Source organism: Orcinus orca, chromosome 6, assembly GCF_937001465.1.
Source record: "Orcinus orca chromosome 6, mOrcOrc1.1, whole genome shotgun sequence".
NCBI classification, from domain to species: domain Eukaryota; kingdom Metazoa; phylum Chordata; class Mammalia; order Artiodactyla; family Delphinidae; genus Orcinus; species Orcinus orca.
In genome coordinates this window covers 70,807,311-70,834,902 of record NC_064564.1, presented here as the reverse complement: position 1 = coordinate 70,834,902, position 27,592 = coordinate 70,807,311, and the positions used below count along the sequence as shown (strand labels likewise).

At 42.6% G+C, this 27,592-nt stretch overlaps 1 protein-coding gene across 5 annotated transcripts in view; it reads right to left on the bottom strand.

Moving 5' to 3' along the window:
- Positions 1-2,619: 2,619 nt before the first annotated feature.
- TJP2 (tight junction protein 2) overlaps positions 2,620-27,592 on the bottom strand; it is a 132,427-nt gene continuing 107,454 nt past the window's right edge. For 3 of the 5 annotated variants that reach the window (XM_033440216.2, XM_004276415.3, XM_033440213.2), the window contains 14 exons: positions 27,409-27,475; positions 26,198-26,348; positions 22,367-22,475; positions 20,882-21,092; positions 19,839-20,026; positions 19,110-19,205; positions 18,297-18,376; positions 17,672-17,882; positions 10,733-10,833; positions 9,299-9,511; positions 8,000-8,110; positions 6,473-6,802; positions 4,588-4,673; positions 2,620-3,552 (listed from right to left, as the gene is read on the bottom strand). In XM_033440216.2, coding sequence (XP_033296107.1) covers positions 3,387-3,552; positions 4,588-4,673; positions 6,473-6,802; positions 8,000-8,110; positions 9,299-9,511; positions 10,733-10,833; positions 17,672-17,882; positions 18,297-18,376; positions 19,110-19,205; positions 19,839-20,026; positions 20,882-21,092; positions 22,367-22,475; positions 26,198-26,348; positions 27,409-27,475 — 2,120 coding nt within the window. In that variant the 3' untranslated portion in view covers positions 2,620-3,386. The remainder of the gene's footprint in view (positions 3,553-4,587; positions 4,674-6,472; positions 6,803-7,999; positions 8,111-9,298; positions 9,512-10,732; positions 10,834-17,671; positions 17,883-18,296; positions 18,377-19,109; positions 19,206-19,838; positions 20,027-20,881; positions 21,093-22,366; positions 22,476-26,197; positions 26,349-27,408; positions 27,476-27,592) is intronic. The other 2 variants (XM_033440215.2, XM_004276416.3) reach the window with 1 other exon arrangement.

Below are 27,592 nucleotides of genomic sequence, written 5' to 3'. Positions count from 1 at the left end.
GTTATGAAGAACCTAGAGGCAAGATGGGAATAAAGACGCAGACCTACTAGAGAATGGACTTGAGGACATGGGGAGGGGGAAGGGTAAGCTGGGACGAAGTGAGAGAGTGGCACGGACATATATACACTACCAAATGTAAAACCAATAGCTAGTGGGAAGCAGCTGCATAGCACAGGGAGATCAGCTCGGTGCTTTGTGACCACCTAAAGGGGTGGGATAGGGAGGGTGGGAGGGAGGGAGATGCAACAGGGAAGAGATATGGGGATATATGTGTATGTATAACTGATTCACTTTGTTATAAAGCAGAAACACACCATTGTAAAGCAATTATACTCCAGTAAAGATGTTAAAAAAAAAAAAAAAAAAAAGCAAGCATACTTGCACTAAGCAGCCCTCAGTCAAAGTCTGAAGCCAGCTGGTGAACAAACAGCACAGCCCCTGCCCCCAACTTGGGTGGGAAAACTCTGAGGCACGTGTTTCATACCATTGACTAGCATTTCTTGGGGGGATTGAGTTCTGGTCTCCCATTGTAGAGTTTCCTTGTATTTCCCAAACCAACTACTTGAACTCAAAACCTGATCTTGGGGTCTGCTTCCCAAATTACCATCTCCCCCAGCCTCCACCCCGCAACTACTGCTGTTTCCTACACCAGACAAAAGCACGGCTGACAGAAGCAGTAAACTCAGGGATGGATAGAAGATTATGCTGCACTTCTCTAACCAGCAGAGGCTGAACACGCTGCTCATGAAGCAGGACTACCATGCAGACTCCGGAAGTCTCAGGTTGGAGGGTAGAAGGTGCCCCAAAGAGACCTGCTGAGGGTACAAAACTTTACATAAGCCCCCCGTTTTATCCTACAAATTCGTGTGAGGTTTGCACTCGGCTGCACGATCTACCCTGTGTTTTAAACACCCATCACCCACTCTGAGTACAATGGATTTTGCAGAAAGATGGGTAACGCATTTTCCTTGGGGCTTCATGCATGTCATGCTGCTATCTGAGAGGGAATGGCCCTGAATGCTCTAGAATTGCTCTCTGGATTAGATCAGAAGTCAGAGTGATGCTTCTACACCGCAGTTTTAGGTGCTTTCTCCAGAACGTTTACTGAATGGCCCTCAGAATCACGCTACTGCCCTACAAAAAAAACCAGTAAGAAATGGACCTCCAAAGTCCTCCTTGCAAGTAAGTGGTCATGATTGCATGAGGCAAAATGAGACCCCACAGAATAAAAAGAATGGGGGAGGCGAGAGAATTCTGGGACAGCTCCCCCCCTTCCTGCATGTAGAGTGAACACTATGCTCCCTCCTCATGCTTGTCCTTCCTATTCTGACATTCTTCCCTTTCCTCATTTGCCTAGCACCAGTTTTTCTTCCTTATACTCCACATATATTGTAGGCAGCCTTAAATCCTCCCTAGGACAAAGCTGAAAATGAACTAAAAAGGTGTGGGGCAGACACTGGTGGTCCACTGGGCACCACTGGGACATTCTAGGGAACAGAGGTCCTTCCTTCCTGCCCTCACCACCTAACGCATCACAGAAAAGTGCTGGAGCCAGATGACAGCCCAGCTCCTGATCAAAAGCCTCCTCTCCTCCCTTCCTTGAGTTTGCAAAAGGGCTCATTCCTGTATTTGAAGAACACAAGCAAACTAAACCATCATATATTTAACCTGTTTTCTTTTTCCCACCCACAAAAGGTGGCTTTTATTTATGAAATATGCAGATCTGAGTCAGTGCCTTGAAGTCTGCTCAATTCAAGGTACTGCACTGAATGGTATATAAATTAGAGCACCAAACTGACAATACAACCAAGGATAAATTTGTAATGTAACTCAGTTATGAATAAGCTGAATTACCAACTCTGCTAAACACACGCTTATCATCTTTGTGTGAATTCTTATTACAAAAAGCCCTTAATGGAACCAAGACTCTTCTCCTTTCCTAAATTCAGGGTACTTTTGATTCACACAAACCTAAATTCCTTGCCTGTTTTTTAAAAATTCTAAACATATTTTAGCCTTTAAGAGTGAATGCGGGAGTATAAACGGATGCAACTTTTCTAGGAAGCAATTTGGCAGTAAACATCAAGAGTCTTAAAAATGTTCTCTGCTTTTACTCAGTAATTCCATTTCTGAGTACCCACCTAAAGAAGAGGACTGGAATGCTGATCATTGATATACAAAAATGGATTATATATAAAAAGGTGCATCTCCTGTAAAAAGAAGCAAAAAATAGGAAATAATCGAAACGGCCAACACTAGTAGAACTATCTACTTATGCAGCAGTGGTCACGGCATGTATTATTATTCTGCAGTTATTAGCAATGATGTTGCGTAAGTTTTACCTACCTGAAATGTTCAAACAGAAAAAGCAGGAAAGAGAACTGCACAGTGTACACCCAGCTATTACACACACGGACATCCACAAATACATAATTGGAGGAAATGCACCAAAATTATCTGAGGGATGGGGCTATAAGTAATTTTTATTTTCTTTTTCATATGTCTCTATTTTCCGATGTTCAGCGATGAGCATGTCCTCACTTTTATGATCAGTAATTGAAATAAAAGCTGCCCTAAAAAGTAGGAAGTAGTGTAGAAATCCACCACAAAGCACCTTGATTACAATGTCCTCCTTTTTATTAAATTATAAAACTGACTGCAGTCAATACACACAATTTTGGGAATGTGTTTTTCTCAAGTATCTGCTTTTGTGGAACACATGGTTTTAAACAGATAGACAAAAATATTTCTATACCAACTTCTTGGACTTCAAGCTATTTAGCACTACCAAGTATAGCTATTATATATACAGTCAGAATTTATGGAAAATATTACAAAGACAAATGTCTTGAAAAGATGACACGGTACAGAGAAAACCATAGCTCTTAGACTGGTATAAAAATTTAATCAACATGTTTTAGTCCATTATGGCTTTGCATAAAGCTTCAAAAGAAGAAAATTTAAGACACTTCTCATCAAAGGCACTTACATAGTTGTAATAAACTACTTCTTTGAATTCAATTTGAGTCACATAGTATTTTTATTTAGTTTTTTCACATTCTGTCTTTCATTGAAACGGTCCTGGAAAGCAGCTATTAATGAGGAAAAATAGTTATCATTTCTTAATATATATGTTAAAAATACGCAAACAGAATTAATACAGATTTTGGTCCACTGAAGCAGGTAACAGTATCAGACGGTAGTGTTTCTCTTAATTCTGAGCCAAAAGCCATGAGCTCCACAGACTCAGTCTCCTGGGCTCCCCAGGAAGTGCCCCTACATCTCCACAGTGCATCAAAACTGCAGAGAACCATCCTCCCACGGCTGGTGGGAATGCTGCTCTGAGTGGGCGGCAGCGGGGCACCCAAGAGTCAATCCTCGGGCATCTATAATTCCGTGTCCCGGTATCGGGAAGGCTGGCCGTAATAATTGCGTTTGGAGTGTTCCGACAGCTGCTGCCGGTATTCTTCCTCCTCGGCGTCACTGCCATAACCTCCTCTGGGATCCTGATAAAGTCTGGCAGGGCCTTTCTGCGGCTCGGGGGGCCTGGAACTAACAAAGTGAGAGGGTTACATGAAGCCGAAATCTCGGGCCTCCCCGCCCGTGATGCATGCAGTGGTCAACTGCCCAGGACGGCTGGCTCACCTGAGTCACACTCTGCTGACAAGCCAGGGCACTCCTGGCCCGGCTCCAGGTTCCCAGAGTGGTAGGAGTGAGGACGGGAATAACAAGGCCAATGCCCACTCGAGCAGCGAGTGGGGAAGCTGGTCACGTGCTCCCTGACCTAAGAACTCTCCAGCCGGATGTGGGTGCCTTCTTAAGCTCACTGGCTAAAAGCTCACAAGCAGAGCAAGTTCTTTGCCAGTTTCAGTCAATTATACCAAATCCCCTCTGTTTCCAGGGGCCACCTGGTAGGCTGTGCCACAGTTCAACTGGCAAAGAAGAAATCTGCCTCTAGTTTTCTGTTGCGCGTTAAAACTAGACTCCAGTTTCCAGTCAGAATGGCTGCAAGAAAATGTGATTGTTTTCTTTTGTTTCCTATTCTCAGAAGCAGGAAATGATCCAGCGTAAAACCTCAACAGGAAGACACTGTGATAATTACTAGTGCTTATGTAGCACTCTCAACATAAAGCATCTTACCAACACCGGTCGATTGATGTCACCTTCCCTTCAGACCACAGCTCAGAACAAGTGGCCTGACTTTGCTAGGTGACGCAAAGGAATTAACGAGCTTGGCTAAGAGCTCGAAAATATTAGCAATGAAACAACTGGCATCTAAGCCCCAGGAATTTTGCTCATGTGCTATCTGAACATAATTTAACACATCTGTGCCCCAATGGGTCTAATGGCACTGACTTGGAACGTCAATGATTACACTGTGTCAGTTTTAGCACACGATCAACACTACCATAAAATTTTGACTCTATGATCTTTACAATTAATTTGACTGAATAAGCAAACAGTTGACCAGGAAAAAGAACAAACCTTCTTGTTACTTTGAAATGTAGGTGAAAAAAATTCTTTCTTAGGCATCCAAGTCCTAGACAAGCCCCTTTTTTAGACCTATACCTTCCGAGCAGCTCTTACCTTGTGTACTGGGGTGGGCCGGGCTCCGGCTTGGGTGTTTTGATTGGAACTGCATAGATATCGGGATGCTTCTGAGCAATTTCAATCTGTGGTGATTAAGAAAAAAAAGAGAGAAGGGATGAATGACTAGACAGTCAGCTTGCTCATTCCCTGCTGGTTCCATTTTCCAATCCCATTTCAAGGAGAAGAGGAAAAAGAGAAGCAAATCTCTAGCTTCTAGGGTTGTACGTGATGCCTAGTGGTATATGTCATAGGAAAAATGTTTAAAACTAATGAAATTCTGCCGCATGCTACAATATGGTTGAACCTTCAGGACACTATGCTATGGGAAATAGGCCAGTCACAAAAAGACAAATACTGTATGATTCCACTTATATGAGGCTCCTAAGTTGTGAAATTCATGGAGACAGACAGTAGAATGCTGGTTAAGGGACTGGGGAAGGAGGTGGTGGGGGTCATTAATATTGACATATACAGAGCTTCAGCTGAGGAGGATGACAAAATTCTGGAGACGAATGGTGGAGGTAGTTCACAGCAATGTGAATACACTGAATGCCCCTGAACACTTGCAAACGGTTAAAATGGTAAGTTTTATGTATACTTTACCACCAAAAAAAAAAAAGAAAGAAAAGAAAAAAGAGGTCTCTTGCCTTCTGAGATGGCCCACACTCTGTGGAGTGTGTTTCTCCCAGGGCCACTCTTGCCTGTTGAGACGAACAGTGTCCTGTCTATGGAATGTGTACCTCTAAATAAATCCACTTCTTATCTATCACTTTATCTCTCACTGAATTCTTTCTGAGATGAGACACAAAGAACCTGAGCTTCGCTCGGTGCTTTGTGACCACCTCGAGGGGTGGGATAGGGAGCGTGGGAGGGAGATGCAAGAGGGAGGAGATACGGGGATGTATGTATATGTATAGCTGATTCACTTTGTCATACAGCAGAAACTAACACACCATTGGAAAGCAATTATACTCCAATAAAGATGTTAAAAAAAAAAAAGAGCTTCAGTAAGTCTTGACACCAGGAACTAAGGCCCCCAGCCAGGTGGAGGATGGAACGATGACGTTGACCCTCCTGACTTCAATCAGCTAAAGCTTGGACTCTGTCAAGCTCTGCCCCAATTCTATGCTGAATTCTCTACTCAAGCCCCTTGATGAATATGCACGTACCCTTAGTTTAAAACCTCCCCAGTTTTGCAGTTCGGGAGACGCTACTTTGGGAAAAGATCCCCAGTGTTCTCCTTACTTACGGTGAGTAATAAATCCTTCCTTCTCCTGCCCCCGCCACCAAAAAAACAAAAAAAAAAATCAGAAAAAGCCTCAGAAGCACTGCCATTGTTGTGACAAACTTAAATGAAAAAAACTCCCATAACCACTGGGCAGAATATGCTTAAATTCTTCTCTGGCTTCTGAAAGGCTTTTGTGCACATGGCACAAAAATTCAAACAGTATCAAAAAGGACAATCTACGGGCCTTTCAATTTTAGCAACCAAGGTGTGCAGAGTTTCTATGGCAAATCTGGGAGCAAATTAAAACTCAGTTATCAACTGTTTTAACAAAAAACAATTTCAAAGAGGCCATTAATTCTCTCTTGTCACACTTCCCCATTCTAGAACCTGATAAAAAGTTCTGAAGTATGAAGGGCAGAATCCTATTCGCCTACAATGTTAGGTTTTCTTGACTGGAAGAAAAAGGGATGCGCTGATAGCTGGCCACCTGGAAATGACACACATACAGGATGTGCCTTTGTATCACGCGTGTGAACATCCTTTCATGTTTGTCGCAGGGGCAAAAGGACTGCAAATCATTATACTGCAATGAAACTTCTTTAAAATTCTTACTGATGACACGCTAAGATGACCTAGTGGTTGAAAAAGAATTACCCTTGCATTCTGCGCTTCTTGGAGCTCTTGCATTCTCTGTAATCTCGCCTTGTGATCCATCTTCTCAAATATTTTTACTTTGCCCAGGACAGACTTGGGGGCGCTGTCCTGCTCCTCACTGCTTTCTCCCACCTCCTCACTCTCTGGGGGAGGCACGGGAGTGGACGGCTTCAGTATAGGCCGTCCAAAGGCAGGTTTTGCTGCAATAGGAGGTGGACATCCTTTGGTAGATGTCCCGGGAATTTCATTACCGGCAACAGCTGAGGGGTTTGACTTGTATTCATAGGATCTAGAGAAGTCAAAGGATTCTTCTTTGTTTTGGGTTTTGGCCTGCAGAGAGCAATGACATAGTTTTAACCGTGAGCTTTCGGTTTATTTTCAAATCTCTATTAGTGATTTAATACACTCCATTTCCTGATCAGTTTCCAAAGGTGGTCAACAAATTCCATTCCGACAAGGAATCAAATACGGAAAGGCACACGGCCACTGATCTGGCATCCGGAGCCCTACCTCACTCCCTACAGAAGAGAATTAAGTGCTCAGGAAAGCAAGAGGGTGCTGGGGACGTGCTAGGAGGCCCGCAAGTGCTAGAGGTGGATCAGACCTCACTTTGTACTAGAGGAGATCAGAATTTTGGAGAAGACCTCAGAACAAGTCAGGCTTCAGGATGGAATAGTGGCTCCCGAGTTCACACCACGCGGAGGGTGCGTGCCCGGCCCGGAGGTCCAGCCAGAGGTGCAGGAGACTGGGGTGGGGAGTAGAGAGGGAGCATATCACGCTGATGGCCACTTTTTCTTCATACTTCCATCCTAGGCCTGCTTGTCAATTTTCACTGTTCTATTTTAGGAGGTCATCAATTACTTCTGAAAGCCCAATCAATTATTACTTTCTTCTTATCTAAAGCATTGAGTTAGAGAGAGAAATTTTATTGGGTTATAAGGAAAAGCCTAGAGTCATAGCTTTGATTCAGAGAGGGGTAAACCATCGTATGACATACGCCCATGTGTCCTCGCACCGATTCTGTTCTGGACAATGGTTTATTTAAAAAATAAATTAAATGGTCCTCCTAATGAGATGCATTGTCAACAATGGTGGTGATTGTTTTCTTTAGCACGTCACCAGGAAGGATTTTTCAGGTGCATCTAAATCAGATCATGGGCAGAAAAATTTAATTGGACAGAAGAAGAAAAACAGATTCTAAGACAGGTGATTCTGGGCATGCAGTATTTATCAAACTTTTATTCTTTCTACATAAATAAACAAATAAACCAAAACAAAAGGAAACAAACACTAATAGTCCTAAAATTATATGTTCTTCTAAAACTGCCTTTCCATTCTACTATTTCACCTTTTCCTAATTTTTGGTTTCACCCAAAAGGCCAAAAGATAGGCTCTAATAGAGAACCTGGTAAGTCAAAAACATAATCCAATACCATATTATTGTCTGTGCTCCTCCCTGGCTATGCGAGGAGCTCCAGGGGCATATGTTTCCTTCTCCTTCCCATCCTGGGCTTCCCAGCCACGTACCTGGGGCGGCTCTGGCTTGAATGCCGGGGGCGGGCTATTGTCCCTAAGTTGATCTCTGCTAGCAGCCCTCCTCATCTGAGCTCCTGGCTCTGGGCTAGGTTTCCTTATGCTCTACAAGACATAAAGGTTCATTCATAACAAGAACATCCCAGCAGAAAGAAGAGAGCACTGGTCTGCTTTGCCGGAGTTCTTCAAACTTGTGGGAATTCAGACGTTAAGGTTCATAACTTGCATAAGCTGAGCTACTGACCCAGTGCTTCTTTACTAAAAAGGCAGGTACCAGGCATATTCTCCCATTAGCAAGTGCTTAAGATACATTTTTCCAAAACTAGCTGCATCTCTCCCTTTAAAGTACGAAAACAAAAGGTCTTCCTAAAGTCTAAAATCTCTTTTGTCACTAACAGCGTTAACATTTTAAAGCATTAGCTCAGCTGTATCTGCAGACATTCATGAGTTAATTTATTCTTTACCACTTGTCCAGCAGTATATACTAATTTGTCATGGTGAGTTGCTCCTCCTTTCAACTTGTGTTTTTGGTAATAAAAATAAATAAATAAATAAATAAATAAATAAATAAATAAAACCATTCATTGAAATGAGCTAAACTGCTAAAGAGAAGTCCACAGTAATAATTATACAAATATATGAAGCGTCTTGTCTACAGAGGTAATTATCCCAATGTTCTCTGAGGTGTAACTAATAATCGCTCTGATCCTTAGTGCTGGCAGTGTGATTCCTAGGATCACAGAAGCTGTCTATTCGCTGGTCAGTGGATGCATAGTACATGAGATCAGACATATCATTAATCAGCGAACTCAATTAAAAAATTGAAATACAAGAGAGAAGGAAACTGATGGGGAAACAGGAGTTTTTGCAAGATTAGAAAGGTTAAAGGTAGGGTGGAGAAGAAAAAGCACGGATACCTAAGAGTACAGAGAGAGACCTAATCAAAGGTTACAAGTAAATATAACAATACTGTATTTAAAAATAATGTCCCCCTTGTAATTTGGACAGCTGGCCCGATATCATGACGTCATGCCCGACAGCATCTGTGTGATGAATGCTGACCACTCAACCTCTCCCGGCGCTTAGTTCCTGTCCCACTCCCCCATGGACCACATCCACAGTCATACAGGCACTGGCTTGGAATGAGAGGCTCCCTAGACATCATCCACTCCAACCCTTAGGAATACCTGCCACAGCACCCTGAATAAACCGCTGGCCGGAGGAATTCAAGTGAAACGCCAGAACCTCCTTTTCCTGCCCAGGGCCGGGCAGCCCATGGCCTCCTCGCCTCACCTCCTCGTGCTGCACCGGCTCCGAGGAGCGGGTGATGGAAGACACCAGCGGCTCCTCAGCTGGCTCATCCAGCTCATTGTCAGTGTAGGCACCTCCTTCGCCGTCGGTGTCTTCAAAGTCACTGATGAGGCGGCTGTCGCAACTCAGATAGTCCGCGCCCATGGCGGTTAAGTAGGACATGCGGTCTTCGGGGTCATCATCCATCCCTTCCATCTAGAGGAATTTGTTTTGGAGGGTCAGTGGGATCTGACATGGCTCCTGGGAGTGAGGACTCAAGAAAATTCCCAAGGGCACAGCCAAGTGACCGAAACCTTGACTTGTTCTAGAAAGGGAAGTCACCTTTATCCTCCTGGAATCACTTGGCTTTAAATTACTATGTTAATTTTTGTGCAGAGACTCAGACTAGAAACCCTCCGCCCTACCTCTCCTTGCCACCATCCGTCCTATATACCACTACTGAGCCAGGCTTCCTCAGACTGTTGCACTTTCTTCCAGAATTTGGCTCTCCTCCAGCTGTCTCTGTTGTATTTGTCTCCTACCAATAGTGCACGCTGCCTTGAGCTGCACACCTCGCCGCTCATCCATGAGATTCTCAAATCCTTGAGGGCAGAAGCTATGTCCCGTTCGACGTGTTCTCACCACAGAGGCTAGCACAAAGCCATAGTGGGTATAAGCACTCAGTAGATGCTACTAAATACTCTGACTAAACACGCAGTTCCTTAAGGGCAAGACTAGGCTCAACCATCTAATCGGTAATGGAGGCACTTCTGCAACAAACATCGTACCTCTAACGTCTCACACACTACCTCAATTCAGCTGGACCACAGAATACCAGCACCAAAGGCTCCTAGAACCACAGGGAATTCTATAGTTTCTTTGCTTCCTCCCTGAAGTAGGGCTGCGTGTAAACTGCCTCCACAGATGAGACGCGAGCCAAGGTTAGGCACCTATACAAGGACCCAATGCTCTCCCATCACCTACTCAAATCCCTAGGACACATTCTCTGCCAGACTTCTTTCTAAGCCAATGATTCAAACTCCATTAGCTTTTCTTCTTTCTATTAATTTTTAACCGTGTTCTCCACATAACTCAACCTCACCTCTCCACTCTGAGTTTCCCAAGTCCTTCATAATAAGCTGTGGAGCTCAACACAAGGTCTTGTAAGCTCTGATTAGTGTGCTTGGAACAAAACACTAGTTACTACGTTAAAAGCAAAAGGGAAGTGAATGTAGGGCTGCATATATCCCATTCTGCTTTTCTTGTAAACGTCCCTTCATTTTATTACTTTTTCAGAGAATTTATAAATTTTCGAACTACTGATGCACATGTTGGGATCACTTGAAATGGGCATGGTTTTACTACATTCACTACCCTCTGGAGAAAAAACTCAGAACGCGGACTCTCACCTCATAGCAGAGTATCTGTGCCACATACCTTTCCTTCGGAGACCCAAACTGCTTCTCCTTGCTGATGCTGAATCGTGTCCTTCAGGCTACCAAACCAGCTATCATTGGCTGAATTTAGGTTGATTGTAGCTAGAGAAATGCAAACCAAAAGGTGTGCCTCAATTTCCAGAGAAATTTTTATTAGAAATCCCATTGGACATAATTTATCCTAACTTTCATATTTAAGTTAAAACTTTGGCAGATGAAAGAGAAAGTGTTTACAAATATTTGAACACTAAATCCCTTTAGTCGAATGTAATTAAAACCATTACCATCTTGGGGCTTCCCTGGTGGCGCAGTGGTTAAGAATCGTCCTGCCAATGCAGGGGGACACGGGTTTGAGCCCTGGTCCAGGAAGATACCACATGCCGCGGAGCAGCTAAGCCCTTGCGCCACAACTACTGAGCCTGCGCTCTAGAGCCTGCGAGTCACAACTACTGAGCCCACGTGCCACAGCTGCTGAGCCCGCGCACCTAGAGCCCATGCTCTGCAACAAGAGAAGCTACCGCAATGAGAAGCCCGCGCACCGCAACGAAGAGTAGCCCCCGCGCACCACAACTAGAGAAAGCCTGTGCACAGCAACGAAGACACAACACAGCCAAAAATAAAAATAAATAAACAAATTTATATTAAAAAAAAACCTATTACCATCTGGCTGTTGGAGTTTACATTATAGGTGGATGTTATAAAGCTAAAAATGGATTAATTTCTTTAAAGAATGTCTATTTTTCAGAAAAGCTACCTTAAAAAAATTTGTTGTTTTCATTTTGACCTCACCATACGGCTTGTGGGATCTCAGCTCCCCAACCAGGGACTGAAGCCAGGCCACGGCAGTGAAAGCGCCAAATACGAACCACTAGACTACCAGGAAACTCCCAAATGTGTTTTTAAACAGTGTGTTTTCAGGGGCAAAGATAACACATCTGAACCAAATATAAATATGCTGTGTTTTAAAGAGCAATACATAGACAGGAACATTATAAGTGAGAAAAACATATACCAAGGTACATGTTATCTCCAATAAAAAACTAAAGATAACATTTAAATGAATATCATTTTGATAGGATTAAACATTTTAGAATAGACATAGATTAACCAAACTGTACAGGTGTGTATTTACAGAACATACATTTTCTATTCAGAACAAAGTATATCTTACGTAACGGCACTTACTATGATTGACCAAGTAGTTTTCCAAATACCTTACATGGATTAGCTCATTTCATGCTTTAACAAACCTCACAAGGTGGGTATTGCTATTATCCCTGTTTTACAGATGAGAAACTGAAGCACAGTAGTGAAAGTAACTAGCCCAAGGCCTCGCACCAAACCAGAGGAAAAGCCTGGATGCAAACTCAGAAGTTTGCTTTTAGAGTCTATGGTCTTGGCCACGGCATGACAAACATGAATTTAGAGCACCAGTATAAAATACCAACCAAGTAAAACACATGTGATTGTTCTTCAGCAATATGTATTCATGGACCTAAGGGGGATAAACCAGATAATCAAAATTGGGCCTAGAGCTTCCCTGGTGGCGCAGTGGTTGAGAGTCCGCCTGCCGATGCAGGGGACACGGGTTCGTGCCCCGGTCCGGGAAGATCCCACATGCCGCGGAGCGGCTGGGCCCGTGAGCCATGGCCGCTGACCCTGCGCGTCCGGAGCCTGTGCTCCACGACGGGAGAGGCCACAGCAGTGAGAGGCCCGCGTACCACAAAAAAAAAAAAAAAAAAATAGGGCCTAAAATGAACAAACTGAAGGTAAATTAGAATTTTTAAAAACTATATCACACCATGGCCTGTAACTAAGGGGTATTGCATTATGTGGCACCCAAAAGAAAATGGGAACTTGTTGATAAAAGTTGTTGGCAGCCTGTCCCACCTATCCTGAAGTCTGCATAATTCTTGGTAAAGAGCCACAAAGAACCAGTAAGCAAATTTCGTAAGCAATTATGCTTCAGGTTTTCTTCCTAGTAACGTATAGCATTCTTTCATTTAAAGAGTCCTAACACTGACCTTGGAAAATCCTGAATGAGCTTACAGTTTCCTTGGTTATTAATTATTTATAGCATTAGAATAAACCGATACCTTGGACAACTCAAGGAAAAGTAACCTTGATTCCTTGGACTTCTGTATCCTTATCATGGTTATTTTAAAAAGATTATTGTCCTCTTGGTAACAGAAGTGAGATCAGGCATATAGACAAAATGGGTGATTTGCACTAAGTGAGAACATTCAGCTGCCTTTTAAAGCTTTATGTTGGAGCTGTCTGAGATGAGTACAGTGTGTATTTATCATGAGGAAAACCTAAAGTTAAAAGGGGCATTTGTGGGGCTTCCCTGGTGGCCCAGTGGTTGAGAGTCCGCCTGCCGATGCAGGGGACGCGGGTTCGTGCCCCGGTCCAGGAAGATCCCACATGCCGTGGAGAGGCTGGGCCCGTGAGCCATGGCCGCTGAGCGTGCGCGTCCGGAGCCTGTGCTCCGCAGTGGGAGAGGCCACAACAGTGAGAGGCCCGCGTACCGCTAAAAAAAAAAGGGGCATTTGTGAAATGCAGAAAATATGTTCATGCCCCCTGATAAAATGAAAAAAGTCAGAAACCTCTTATTGAACCCACATTGAGTATATGAAAAAAAAAAAAGAGCTTTACAGTAACTAATTTCCTAAGCCCCATAAAAATGTAATTTCCGACTAAGTTGGTAACATCCAACTCATGCACTTGACCTCTCTTTAACAGGTGGGTGCACAGCTATGATGCTTCCCTTCACTTGAAATCAAGTTCCTTTGGTTTACTATTGGCTTCTGCTCCTTAACTTTTTCAGATTCTTTGACTACAAGCAATACTGGTTAATTCCTGTTGTTCCCAACCTCTGGACTAGACCCATGTTCCCTTGGATAGAACGCCAGAAAGTGAAATATTGAAAGGAGCTTCACTCAGCCTCCCTCGCGGGTGGGAGTCCTGGGATTCTAGGGGCATCCCTTCCCAGTCCCCGCACAAGTGCGCTCGGTGCTTCTTCTCCTTCTCTACCCAAGGAGGTTGGGGAGCACCGAGAAAAACAGCAAAAGGTGACGTGAGGCTGGAGGGCTGGGGAGAAATCGGGAGTGACTGTAATGGGTATGAAGTTTCTCTTCTGGGTGATGGAAAAGTTCTAAAATTGATGGTGCTGAGGGCTATACATCTCTGAATATACTAAAAACTACTAAACTGTACAGTTTAAGTGGGCGAATTATAGCGTATATAAATTAAATTTCAGTAAAGCTATTCATGTGGCAGGGACCCTCTCTAAATGGACAAGCATCAACTGAAGTGCCCGGCCAGGGAGTGTGGCAACTTCCATCTGCTTCCTGTGGCCCTCACAAGACCCTACGTGTCCTTGGGAAACCAAGAACTGCCTCCTGCGGTTTGGGTACTTTTGACTAGTACATGATTCACTCCTCTCCCCAGGCTTTCTCAAACACTATATTATGGCATAGAAAATTTCTTTTACAATATGTAACGTTTATAAAGACTTTTTTTTTTTTTTTTTTGCGGTACGTGGGACTCTCACTCTTGTGGCCTCTCCCGTTGCGGAGCACAGGCTCCGGATGCGCAGGCTCAGCGGCCATGGCTCATGGGCCCAGCCGCTCCGCGGCATGTGGGATCTTCCCGGACTGGGGCACGAACCCGCGTCCCCTGCATCAGCAGGCAGACTCTCAGCCACTGCGCCACCAGGGAAGCCCTATAAAGATTTTTAAAAAGCGTAAAATAGTATCACTAATAGCATTTGTTTAGCATTTCCAAAATCTCAGGACTGAATTATAGAAATTTCACATTAATGAAATCTTAGAAAACTGATAAAAGTGCTATCCTTTGGTACTTTAAAAATCCCACAGTTTCATACAAAGGGTGGCCCTGTGTGGGTCTCTAAGTCCATAATTCCATTTCCGTGGTATTTAAACCATGAACTGAGTGCTTCAGGAATTCCAAGAAAGCATGTAACTTAAACTTCAGGTTTTAAAAAATAATTTTTGCAACATATGCATGCAAATGTATTCTAAAATAATTTTTTTTAAATGAGGGGGGAGGGTTGGGCAGCCTAATATTTTAATTTACATTGACAAGTTAATTTGCTTTGGGGCAAATCTCAGAATGAAGTTTCCCTGGTCATCTCCACTTAATTAAGAAGTATCTTGAGTTTGCAAGAAGAGCCATTTTAATTTTTTTAGTTTTTAGGTAAAAGGCATTTATTATATTGTAAAAATAGTAATGGACATATGTAAAAAAACAAAAGACCAAATAATTTATAAAATAAATTATAACTTTCAAAAATGACCAAGACATAACAATAAGTATAACAGTACAAAAAATGTAAATCAACAAGCACTAGCAATGTTAGCTTTTCCTGTAACTACTCACTATTATTATCATACTAAGCCCTGATCTGTCCTATATCTGAAATACTAACAATTTACCAACACACTAACAGTTTACAAATCTTCAGTTCTTCTACTCAATCACGTTTACTACACAGTAACTTCAAGAAGAGCCATTTTCAGACCGTCATAATTAAATAATCACCTGCGGGAAACAAGATTTTCTTGTTACTGTGCAACAAGGAAAAAAGAAGGATATTGAGCCTGGTGAGACCACCTGCAACATAAGCCTTGATTCTGAATTACTGTTTATCATAGTAGCTCTATCTTTCCCAATTATTAATTCATTAAAATGACATAAATTTAAAATAATAAAAAAACCTTGGATTTTGGCCATGGTGCACACAATCAAATCACAGCCTGGCCAGGCTGAGTGAGACACGAGGCATAGAAAGCGCTCAGTGGGGCCATTCACACAGCTCTCAAGAGTTAAACTTTAGAAGTCTGGAAGATTGCTGCGAAAGGCCATCTCACAGACAACTGGGGCCCTTTGATAAGTTACCTGGCACCCTGCTCCATCCATCCTGATGACCAAATAATTCCATACCGAAGGTTGGCAACCTATGCTGACAGTGGATCACCTCCAAGTTCTAGATGAAATTGGACACCCACAGAGTCACAGCCTCCAACTTTAGTTATCCCCAAACCTTCAACTTCCTGATTAGCTTAGTCGCAATCATATGGACCTCAGTTCAATGGGCAAATTATCTATTAAATGGAGAAACAGCACTATATGACCCCTTTCAGCATTAGGATAATACATCTGTGCTGTAAAGTATATAGAATATTGGACCCACAGTCAGAGGCACTACAGTGTTAGTCTGGGCTTCGCCATACACTAATATGTGACCTTGTGGAAATCACCTGGCCTTTCCTATGGCCTAATAAGACAGTACACATGAAAGTCTGTACCACTGTTAGCCATAGCTATAATAAAAATAGTAATGATGATAATAATAATTATAGTAGTAGTAGTAAAAACAACAGAGGAAAGATTATATATGAACATACCAAAAGAACAAGCTCTTAAGACACTACATTCACAAAAACCCAGTTGATGACACACCATTCCCTTCTTTGCATTTGACTAGATTACCTACCTCTTAGTTAGAGCACTTCACCATAGTGGTAAGGAGTGCATCTCACTCTTTAACAAGAAAAGCCAGTAAGAGTAAAATAGGGTCTAATGTGGACATTCATCAATCATTCACCCCCTCCCCTCCCCTTCCCAGTGTCAGATAAGCTAAAAATGACACAGGTTGGTGATGACTGGCACCTAACTCAAAAGAGCTATCATTATCCTAAGGATATTAATTACATCCACACAGTCTCCTCATGTTGCTCCCACAAAACTACATGACCAAAAACTTCATGCCACCCTGTTAGACCCTTAATTATACCACATTCACAGAACTAGTCATTTTCATAGATAGTGCACGTATTCAGTTACTAAAACAGGTCACATTCTTAAATCATTTTATTTTCATGAATAACAGTAGCAGTAGGCAGTAGGTCTTCATTTCAGGAACTTTAAAAAATATTCTATGGGACTTCCCTGGTGGCACAGTGGATAAGACTCCGCACTCCCAATGCAGGGGGCCCGGTTTTGATCCCTCGTCGGGGAACTAGATCCCACATGCATGCCACAACTAAGGAGCCCATGTGCCACAACTAAGGAGCCCACCTGCTGCAACCAAAGAGCCCATGTGCCGCAACTAAGGAGGCTTGAAGCTGCAACTAAGGAGCCCATGAGCCGCAACTAAGACCCAGTGCAACCAAATAAATAAATAAATATTTTTAACAATTCTATTATGGAAAATTGTAGACATACACAAAAGTGAAGAGAACAGTTTAACAAACTCCCATGTACACGTCACCCAACAACTATCAACTCTTGGCCAGTCTGGCCTATAGTCTCACTTAAGATTATTTAAGCAAATCCCAGACATGATATTAGGTCATCCATAAATATTTTATTTAGCATATATGCGTAAAAAATAAGAACTCTTAAAAAAACCCATAACCACAATATCATTTTCACCTTAAAAATAGGAGTAATAAATCCTTAATATCGTCTAATATCCAGAGTGTTCAAGTTTCTATTTCAAGGACATTTTAAAATAATGAAACCAAGTTCTGATCACCTTGTAAGTCAGCACATGCATGGATGGTAAGCAGAGAACCATGACACCATCCATAACAGATATGGGTACTTGGTGCTACACCAGGCTTAATCACTAGCTTCGTAGTCCCACCCCGAAATTTGAGCCTCATCAAAATGACCAGGTATTGTGTATTATGGATCTTTATGATCATTTTCAAATAGTCAAAATTACAAAGCTAAATGTACAAACGCCAGGAGTCTAGTATACTCACTTTATAGGATTAGCGACTTTTCAAGGAGTCATGAATAGAATTTCAGATTACTATTCTCCATTCTGATTATTTTCCTATTCCTTCCATTCTACAACTCTCTATTTCTCACTTTTGAGCAAAGAGGCTACATTCTGTATTTCACTTACCTGTGAAAAGATGTGCACAAGTTTTTTTAAGCTTGTTGGCTTGGTCGAATAACTTCCGAGAACTTTTGTTGGATGACGGATTCAACCTCTGTCTCATGGTTTTGACACCTTGCCTAGAGTCTGGGTTGAAAAAAATCACAATCGGGAACCACTGAGTATAATTCAACAGGTCCACGGCTTTAGGAGTCACATCCAGGAGCGCATGCTTTTCCTGTGAGAAATGGGAAAAAGTTACATAAATGGGTATGTGAGTGAATATGTAAAGCCACATAGCATCAACGAGTTTGTATTGATAAGTAAAGGCTGCATCAGATAAAATGTACCAATTTAAATCAAAAAGCAGAAAATGTTACCCTCCACTTTAATATTACCAATCTATGAGAACTTCTGAGAAAATGAATTAACAGGTTATTTGGTATAATGCTTAGAACTCAGAGAGAACCAACATATCAGTGCCACAGAACATCAGCTGGTTTCCACATACTGAAACAGCTTATGTTTATAGTCAGCTTTTATCATTAACAGTTAATAATTATTAAAAATATAGATTCTATTCTTGAAAAGACTGCAGCAATCCATGACCCAATTCTTTCTGACAGCATGGCCTTCTGGTGAATTTCCTCACCTGTTCAATAATTTGCCTCACGGTATTTAACCGCACCACCCCGGAGGATTTCTCAGATCCCGCATCTCTTGGTTCTGTTTCTGCAAAAGCAAAAAAAGAAAAAGGGCGGGGGAGGGACTGAATAAAATTTTAGAAACCAGTAACAACCAAGTACACCAACCTAGCATCAGCAAGGATGGGACAGCTAACATTTGCTGTCTCCTAATGAGAGGCAATGGGAAGGACCCACACTACCTGTTTAACCAAAATCTAACCAGGGGAAACAGGCCAGGCCAACAGGGAACATCCTATGAGACAAATGGCTTGGACTGTTCAAAATATCACATTACAAACTAATTTAGAAAAAGGAGGAGACCAGAAAGACATAAAAATCAAAAGTACTGCATGCTCCTTGGTTGCGTTCTGAATTTAAAAAAAACAGTAGCAACAAGCTATGAAAGACATAATTGGGATAAATGAAGGAAATTTGAATAAAGGACTATATACTAAATAAAATTATTGTATCAATGTTAAATTTCTTGGCTGTGATAATGGTATTGTGGTTGTATAGGAGGAGAATTAGGAGATTCACAGAGGTAGGAACTGTTATAATGCCTGCAACTTAAACTTTCAAACAGTGCAGCAGAAATTACAAAAATTTGTGTGTGTGTCTGTGTGTATGCATGTGTGTGTCTATGGGGGAAAGAGTGTAGATGGCAAAACGTTACAGTGACCCCAGATGAAGGGTATGTGGGTGTTAATTATTTTTTCTGTATGTTAGATATCTTTCAAAATAAAAATTGGTGGAGAAAAAAATATCACTGACAGACTTACTAGCAGTTTGGAACAGGTCAGGCAACTCATTTGCCAACTTCTCCAGGGCTATATCTGCTATGGGGCCAAATAAGACCACAGGTCTCTTGAAACCAGCTGAAATGAGATAAGAAAAGCCATGAAATTAGGTATAAAATAAGCTAGAAGGATATATTGTACAACATGAGGAATATAGCCAATATCTTATAGTAACTACAAATGAAGTATAACCTTTAAAAATTATGAATCACTATATGGTACACCTGTAACATATAATATTGTACAGCAACTATACTTCAATTTAAAAAAAAGCCATGAAGATATCTACATGTCCTTAGCTGTTAAGAAGCAAAAGTATTTTATATATTGATAATACAACTAAATGAAAGAAACTGTGTGTTCTCCCACCTCCAATTCAGACTAGCTCTTTTCTGAAAAATAAAAGACCTCCCTCTTTTATTATAGTTCACTTCTGCCACTATTACTAAAGATAAGCTTTGCTCTACAGAATATATAAGAACTTCTGAATGGTAGTATTAAAAAAAAAATAACTGAGATTGTAGAACTACGAGTTGGCACAGCTCACTTTTTTGTAAGTCTTATTTCATGTTTAAACATGATTCCAATCTGTAAGCTGGCTTGGCCTAAGGGATACAGATAAATTGGAATGTGATCATTAAAGTTAAAAAACAAAGAAAAACAGGCTCTGAGCCCAGTCGGATTATTTCCTGGCCCACTTGGCTTCCACACCTTCTCGAAGCAAAACCCTTTCGTAAGCCGGGAACTTGGTGCTGACTGACACAACGGCCGTCAGGTCTTCCCGACTCTTCCGTAGGTTCTTCTTCACGCCCGACCTCTGGCCGCGCATCCTCCAGAAGTCTGCCCTGTCCCCACTGCTGTCTCTCTGGGCAGTCTGAACGCTGGCCATCTGTTCTGCTCTGAGAGAAGAAACCAGGGGAAGTAAAGGTCTAAAGCCAGGAAATGCGCAAATGTGTGGGTCACTAATCAAATTCAGTCAATGTCACTCATGGACTTAGATTAGAGGTGCAGCTTGACAATGAGCAAGTTGCACGGGGTGAGAAACACAGGGCCTTCCTCTTCTGGACGGAGGCAGAGAAAGGCTAGGTGCACATAAAATCCAGCAGAAATAGCTCAGTAACAAACATGATGACATGGCTTGTTCTGTTTAGGCTGATATAAGACACACCCTGTCTTACTGTACCTCGCTTTATTGTGCTTTGCAGATATTGTGCTTTTTTTTTTTACAAATTAAAGATTTGTGGCAACTCTGCATTGAGCAAGTCTATCTGTCGGTACCATTTTCCCAACAGCATTTGCTCGCTTTGTGCCTCTGTGTCATAGTTTGGGAATTCTCTCAAAATTTCAAACCCTCCACCAGCAAAAACACTATGGCTAACTGAAGGTTCAGATGATGGTTAGCATTTTTTGGCAATAAAGAATTTTTAATTAGGGTATGTACATTTTCTTTTTACACATAATGCTATTGCACACTTAATAGACTGCAGTAAAATATAAACATAACTTCTGTATGCACTGGTAAACCAAAAAATTTGTGTGACTTGCTTCACTGCGATATTCGTTTCATTGCGGTGGTCTGTAACCAAACCCGCAGTATCTCCAAGGTCTCCTCATACACAAGAAATGGATGATGGGAGAGGTCGTGATGACAAATGATGAAGTTATATGGGGCTTCCTTTGGCGGGGGGAGGTGTTGTCTACTTGTGGGAGGAAGGCTTAAAGGGGTTGCGTGGGAGCGTGCAGTCTCAAGATACCTGCTTTTGTTGGGGATTAAGCCTTTCTCCAATTCATTTCCAATCCTCACGGCCAGCCAGTGGCCCAGTTTCCCATCGTACAGCGTATCTACCACACGGAAGACCTCCCCTCTGGTGAAAGCCAGGCTCTGTGGAGTTTCTTTCTCACATTCAAAGTGGCTTCTTATAAAAAACGAATCCCCTCTGCCACAAGCCAGTATGTCTCTATACACTGAAAGACAAAAGCATCATTGCATGTGGTACTCAGCTTGGCCAGAGGTCTTTTCTGGAAGAGTTATCAGCTCTCTGAACTCTGATCACCCTCTTTACTTTCTTTGCATTTAGTGAACTCAGCACACAGGCCCCACGGGAACCATAGTTCCAACAGGAAGAAGGACAAGTAACTAAGTTCACGAGTTGCTGTGATGGTTAATTTTATGCATCGACTTGACTGGGCCATGGGGTGCCCAGATATTTGGTCAAATATTATTCTAGGTGTGTCTATGAGGGTGTTTCTGGATGAGATTAACATTTAACTCGGGCAGACTGAGTAAAGCCAATTGCCCTCCCTCATTTGGGTGGGCTTCAGCCAGTCCACTGAAGGCTTGAACACAACAAAAAGGTAAACCGTCCCCCGAGTAAGAGAAAAATGAACTCTTCTTCCTTTCAAAGTGGGACGTCAGCTTTTCTCCTGCCTTCAGACTCAAACAGATACACTGGCTCTTCCTGGATCTTGAGCCAGTCCGCCTTTGGACAGCAACTACACCATTGGTTCTCTTGGTTCTCAGGTCTTTGGACTTGGACTGGAACTAAACCATTGGCTCTCTTTGGGTCTCCAGCTCACCAACTCACCCTGAAGATCTTGGAACCTGCCAGCCTCCATAATCATGTAAGCCAATTCCTCACAGTATCAATAAATAGCTCACTTTCTCCCTTTCTCTGTCTGCCTGTCTCTGTCTCTGTCTCTCTCTTTCTATGTATAGAAAGATAGATATATATATATATACACACACACACACACACACATCCTATTGGTTCCATTTCTCTGGAGAACCTTAATACAGTTGCCAATCAACTGTACTAGTTGAAGCAGACAAGAAGATTCTATTAACCCCCATTTTACAGATGAGAACAATAAAGCTTGGAAAGGTGAAGCAACTTGTCAGACTGATACGGGTTAATATGAGAGCTGACCAGCGGGTGTGGCCCTTTCCATCTGTCATGGAAAAACTCAATAATAACTTCAGGCAGTAATTAAGGATGGATCTCTGTCCAGAAAAGCAGTTTTACTCCAAAATCACACAACTAGTGAAATTCTTTCAGTAGGTGCACAGAAAACATGTGTACAGAAAGTTAAATGGTACCCGAATTCTTTCCACATACCTACGACCTAGAGATCAGGTGTCAGGATCCACTTCGAGATTTTAATACCCAGATTTTCCTATTGTGCTCCCAAGCTACCTCCCTCTCCTACCGCCCACTAAACTCATAACCAAACTTGCTCACCATCAGCTCGGCTCTGGGCTAAAATGGTCACCATTTCGCCTTTGGGGATTTCTAACAGGTAGAGAACGGCATCCTCCCGAACGAGCCCTCTGAAATCCTGTGTGTTCACCTGATAGGAGGGGCAAACAGAAAACAAAACAAGAAGAAATAAGTTGTTTTCAAAAAGGTGCCACCTGCTTTTGATCTGTTTGTTTTCATCAGGGCCTGCCCACAGCAAACCTCAGATGTAAAGAAGTCCTTAGTGCCCTACCCAGGGACTCTTAGCACCCGGCCTGGGCTGTGGGTACCACCATATCCTCCTGCCTCCCCACACTGCACACCCCTTAGGACTGCGCCATTCCACCAAGGACTCATCACTGGATCAGGTTAGAATTTCTTGTAGCTGTGTCCGCTTCCCTCTCTTCTTTGAATCTCCTGTAGAGGTGGCCAGGAAGGTACAAATCCAATTACCGTAATGCAATAAGGAGTGGTGGGGTCTATGGTAAATGAGCGTGCTGGCCCAGCTTAAGGCACTAATACTTTTCAAATTGATTCAAATAAAAGATTGCAAATAAGGATTCTGACCAAATCCACCTTTCTCTTACAGCTTCTAGCACCTGAAATTGAAGAACATTAGTCTTAGGTGGCAGACCATTAGCCTAATCTATAGGCTTTTAGTTTAAGCTTCTGATACATAATGGGCAAGAAGCTCACATGTATTCCCCACTGAGTAGGGTACACTGTAAATAGCGCTCAGAAGACAAGTTAGAAAGCAGGTAAAACTGAAAAGTGGGACAAAGAAAAAGACATTTTGACATCTTTGTCTTGTACCTTGAAAACCACTTTAAAACAGAATAATTACACATAAGTAAAATGTAAAAATGATTTTAAAGTACCTAATATTTTGATAATGTATTACAGAAGTGAAGATACAGAATTCCTCTGAAATATTTTCTTCAGTCACTGAGGACTTGTAGAATCCTTTAATCAAAGAGTAATGCCTTACTACTGAAAAAAACCATTAATTGAGTCTAATTTAATTAAGGTTGGAATTTACCATTAAGTGAAAATAGGCATGAGATTAAAATTTACTTGGTGCGTTTAAAATAGAGTGATTTACTAAACCAATCACGTCAACTTTTCCATTGAAACAATATTTATAGCACTTAAGACAGCTCATTCCCATCTCTCTGTCCCTGAATTAGGGATATTCACGCTTTGGTAATTAATCCTTTCTTGTGCACCATCTGCAGATCTACATCTGTGTCTATATGTGGCCACGTGTATGTTTTTATATGCACTGTACATGCTTGTATTTGTTTATTTAAATAAGATAGGGCCACAGGGCATGGGACCTTGGAGGTCCCTCTGTCCTTCTCTATTCAGAGACTGACCTTCTGTCAAGCCAAAAACTATAATGGTCAAAATTAAAGCAACACATGGTAGCTAAAATCCACATGGTTAATAACCAAACTTAGGAGCTTTTTTTTCTCTTTCCCTTCCTCTAATAGTTTTTGAAAGAGAAATGACAATCATACCAGGTAAAAAAATAAGCAAAGAGATAGGTAAGCCGAGCACTAAAGCATGTGCACTCCTGTTAGTTACAAGGCACATATTTCGCCACAGCACACTCACTTTTCGTTCCACATGTCAAGCTGTCACCTTTACAAAAGGAAGAGCTGCACTTAAAAAACCCACAGCAGAGTAAAGTGCTTACTGTATGTACACTGATATATTCAATTTGACCATGAAAAGGAGTGCTGAAACAAATTAAAGGAAAAAAGGCCAGGACAGCACTTTGGTTAGGTTGTACAGCCCTCCCCAATAAATATCCTCTTCCATTATCTATTTAGTAGTCTACACGGTCTAGCTGTGTCTGCTGTGAGCCTGAAGAGGATTCTGTGTCAGCTACGCTAAGGCTGTATCACAACTTCTCTGCCCCAGTAGGTGAGCTCAATCTTTTTCACCCCTTTGAAGAATTGAGGGCTCCTTTTGTAGTCAACAGAAAATTTCCACACACCCAAGAATGAGGACCATCTACTGCCTGACCTCCAGATGAGACTACTGCAAAAGAAGCTGGTTCCTGGGCTTCCCTGGTGGCGCAGTGGTTGAGAGTCCGCCTGCCAATGCAGGGGACACGGGTTCGTGCCCCGGTCTGGGAAGATCCCACATGCCGCGGAGCAGCTGGGCCCGCGCGTCCGGAGCCTGTGCTCCGCAGTGGGAGAGGCTACAACAGTGAGAGGCTGGAGTACCGCAAAAAAAAAAAAAAAAAAGAAGCTGGTTCCCACAGTTTCTTCCTTGTCGCCAAGGTGGTAACAGGAAACAAGACACTTTCTCAAGTAGAAAACACTGTGTATCATGACTTTTACACATGGAAGTGACTCTCATTTTGACGACTTAGAGAGGTCTGTCAAGCCCCTAAGTGAATTTACTATTTTTTTTCATGAAAATTCTAAAAATCCTTTTCCCCACAGGGTACAAAAATATGTCATCCTTGAACCTTCGTGAGCAAAAGTTTCCAAATTCCTACCTGACTTCCTACGGTCCCACATCAGTTAGGAAACACGCTTTTTCTTCTTTGGCATCAGCCCACGAGTAAATTGGTATAAGCTGGCACTCAAACGGGGCTCTTATCGGTAGCACTTGGTAAGTGCTATTTCCTAGGATCATGTGGTACCCTGAGGTTCACTCAGGTACACTTAGTCTTCTAGGATCCTGTCCAGAGCCGAAGAGGGTCTAGAATGTCACTGGAAAGCTTCAGCAAAGCTCAAGGTCAAGGTTTGCTCTTCATCGGCTCCAGAAATGAAATCTGAACTACCACCACGAGGCCAAGGGCCAAGAAGGAAAAGGACCACCTCTTTTTGTGCTCTGCCTGCTTCCTTTGGGAATTCTGCTTTTCTCCCCTCTCCTCTGAGGCTAGACGCTCTTACCAGACCACCTAGTACGCATAAGAAATGCAAGTTTACAGAAGCAGAAATTCTGGTGTAGACAATTCCCCAGCATTCTGTATTTTTATAGTCACAAGGTACTCAGTGTTCCTGAAGTTAATACTGAAGTCAGTGGAAAATACATGATAAAATGTCAGAGATGAGTTGGTTATCCTTTTTTTTAAACCAATAGATTATACAAACATATATATAGTAAATTGAAAAGTACCAATATTTGATTAACCAGGGATTCTCCTTCCTGGACAATTTTAGATGTAAGTAACACACTGAATGGCAGCAACTCGTTAGTTTCCAACAGGATAAAGAACAGACACTGACTTTCCTACTCTGTGCCAAGAACTCTGCTGGGCGCCTTGCGAGTATCATCTGTTCTAATGTTCCCAGGGTGCCTGCGAGGCAGGTATGCTTATCCCCAGTGAACAGATACAGAAACCCGAGTCTCACAGCCGAAGCCAAGGCCACAGACTCATATGAAGCTGGGACAGGATTCAAATCAGATGATCTGATGCCAATACCCACCTTTGTTCAGTTCCAGCACACAGCCTGAAGAGTGACAACCAAGCAGGGGCATCAACTAAAACCCAACCATTAGCAGGATCTTTTGAAAGCTCTTCTACCTAGCCCTTTAGCTGAAGTCTCCATTTTTTTGTTAATCAAACTAATAAAAATCTTTGTGAGGGTCTTGAACACTATAAAGTCCCACAGACATAGGGATGAGTTTTGGGTTCCAGGACTAGGAGACAGGACCCATTCGAAGGAAACAGAGACCTGATGCTTGGCAGCAACAAACCTGCAGTTGGTCTATTTTCACAAGCTGGACCACTTTCCTGTCCCTTATGTAAGACCCTCCAGAAAACCCCACTCTTCCCCAGTAACATTTAGAAACAGGGCTGGGATTTCCTACCTTCAGAATCTGGTCCCCTTCTTGAAGACCTTCTTGCTCCGCTGAGGTACCCTCTTGAATGCCGGCCACAAATATCCCGACATCATTGCCACCGGCCAACCGGAGGCCCACACTGTCTCCCTTCTTGAACCTCACCATTTTGGTATTGGGGCTGCAATGGGTTCCGTTTCAGGAAAGAAAGATGGGAGATTTTTTTGGGGGGGGTTGGGGGTGGGGTAAAGGAAAACCAACATTAGCAGTGAGCAATTTAATTTATTCTATCTATAGAGTGATTTACCCTTTTAAAATATCTCTCTCGGGGCTTCCCTGGTGGCGCAGTGGTTGGGGGTCCGCCTGCCGATGCAGGGGACACGGGTTCGTGCCCCGGTCCGGGAAGATCCCACATGCCGCGGAGCGGCTGGGCCCGTGAGCCATGGCGGCTGAGCCTGCGCGTCCGGAGCCCGTGCTCCGCAACGGGAGAGGCCACGGCAGTGGGAGGCCCGCGCACCGCAAAAAAAAAAAAAAAAAAAAAAAAGCTCTCTCTCATTTTTCTCACATAATCTATAATTTTATCTTCCTTGGGGCTGTGAGATGAATATGAGTAGGCCACTTTACCAGTGAAGAACAGAAATAGAGAATGTTTAAGTCACTCATTCAAGATTAAAAGCAAATAATGGGCAGGATTAGAGCAAGAATCAAGGCCATCTGATTCCTACTTCAGGGTTCTTTCAAAGGAAAGCCTGCTGACCCCACAGGGATCCTGTCAAATGGAGACACAGCCTGGGTCCAGGGAAGCAGGATCCGAATCCAGAGGCCACTGCTTGGAAGCAGGGGTTCTCACTGTCAAGTGCAGAGCACTGTATCACTTCTCCCCTCCCTCCACATGCCAGGATCACCTGTCACTATAGCCCCTACAGAGGCACCACACTTAAGCAATACTTCATCCACGTGGGCGTTCTTGACCTGGCAAACTCAAGTATTCAAAATAACATCTGGAAAACTAGCCAGGCAAGCAGACAAAGTTAACATTCACTCACTTCCACATTTTACTCGTCCTACAAATGATTTCTCTTTCTCACAAACAGTAGCAATAGGGGTTGGTTAAAGGGCAGCTGATTATATGCAAAATCACCATCTAAAGTTTAAGAAAACCATTCTTCCAAATTTCCATTAAGGAGATAGAGCTGTGTGGAGGAAGAAAGGGGGAAAGCAAGAAAGACTGAAATACATACCCATATATTGCTAAATCTTCAGGACTTGGACGAAGAACAGTTCTTGGGGCTGGTTTTGGTGGAGGAACTGTGGATTAAAAAACATCATTACCGACCTGGACTAACAGGCTTTGTCTTGTCTCTAAATATAAAGATCACAAAATCCACAAAAAATTCAAGTCTGTACCCTATGCTACATATGTTA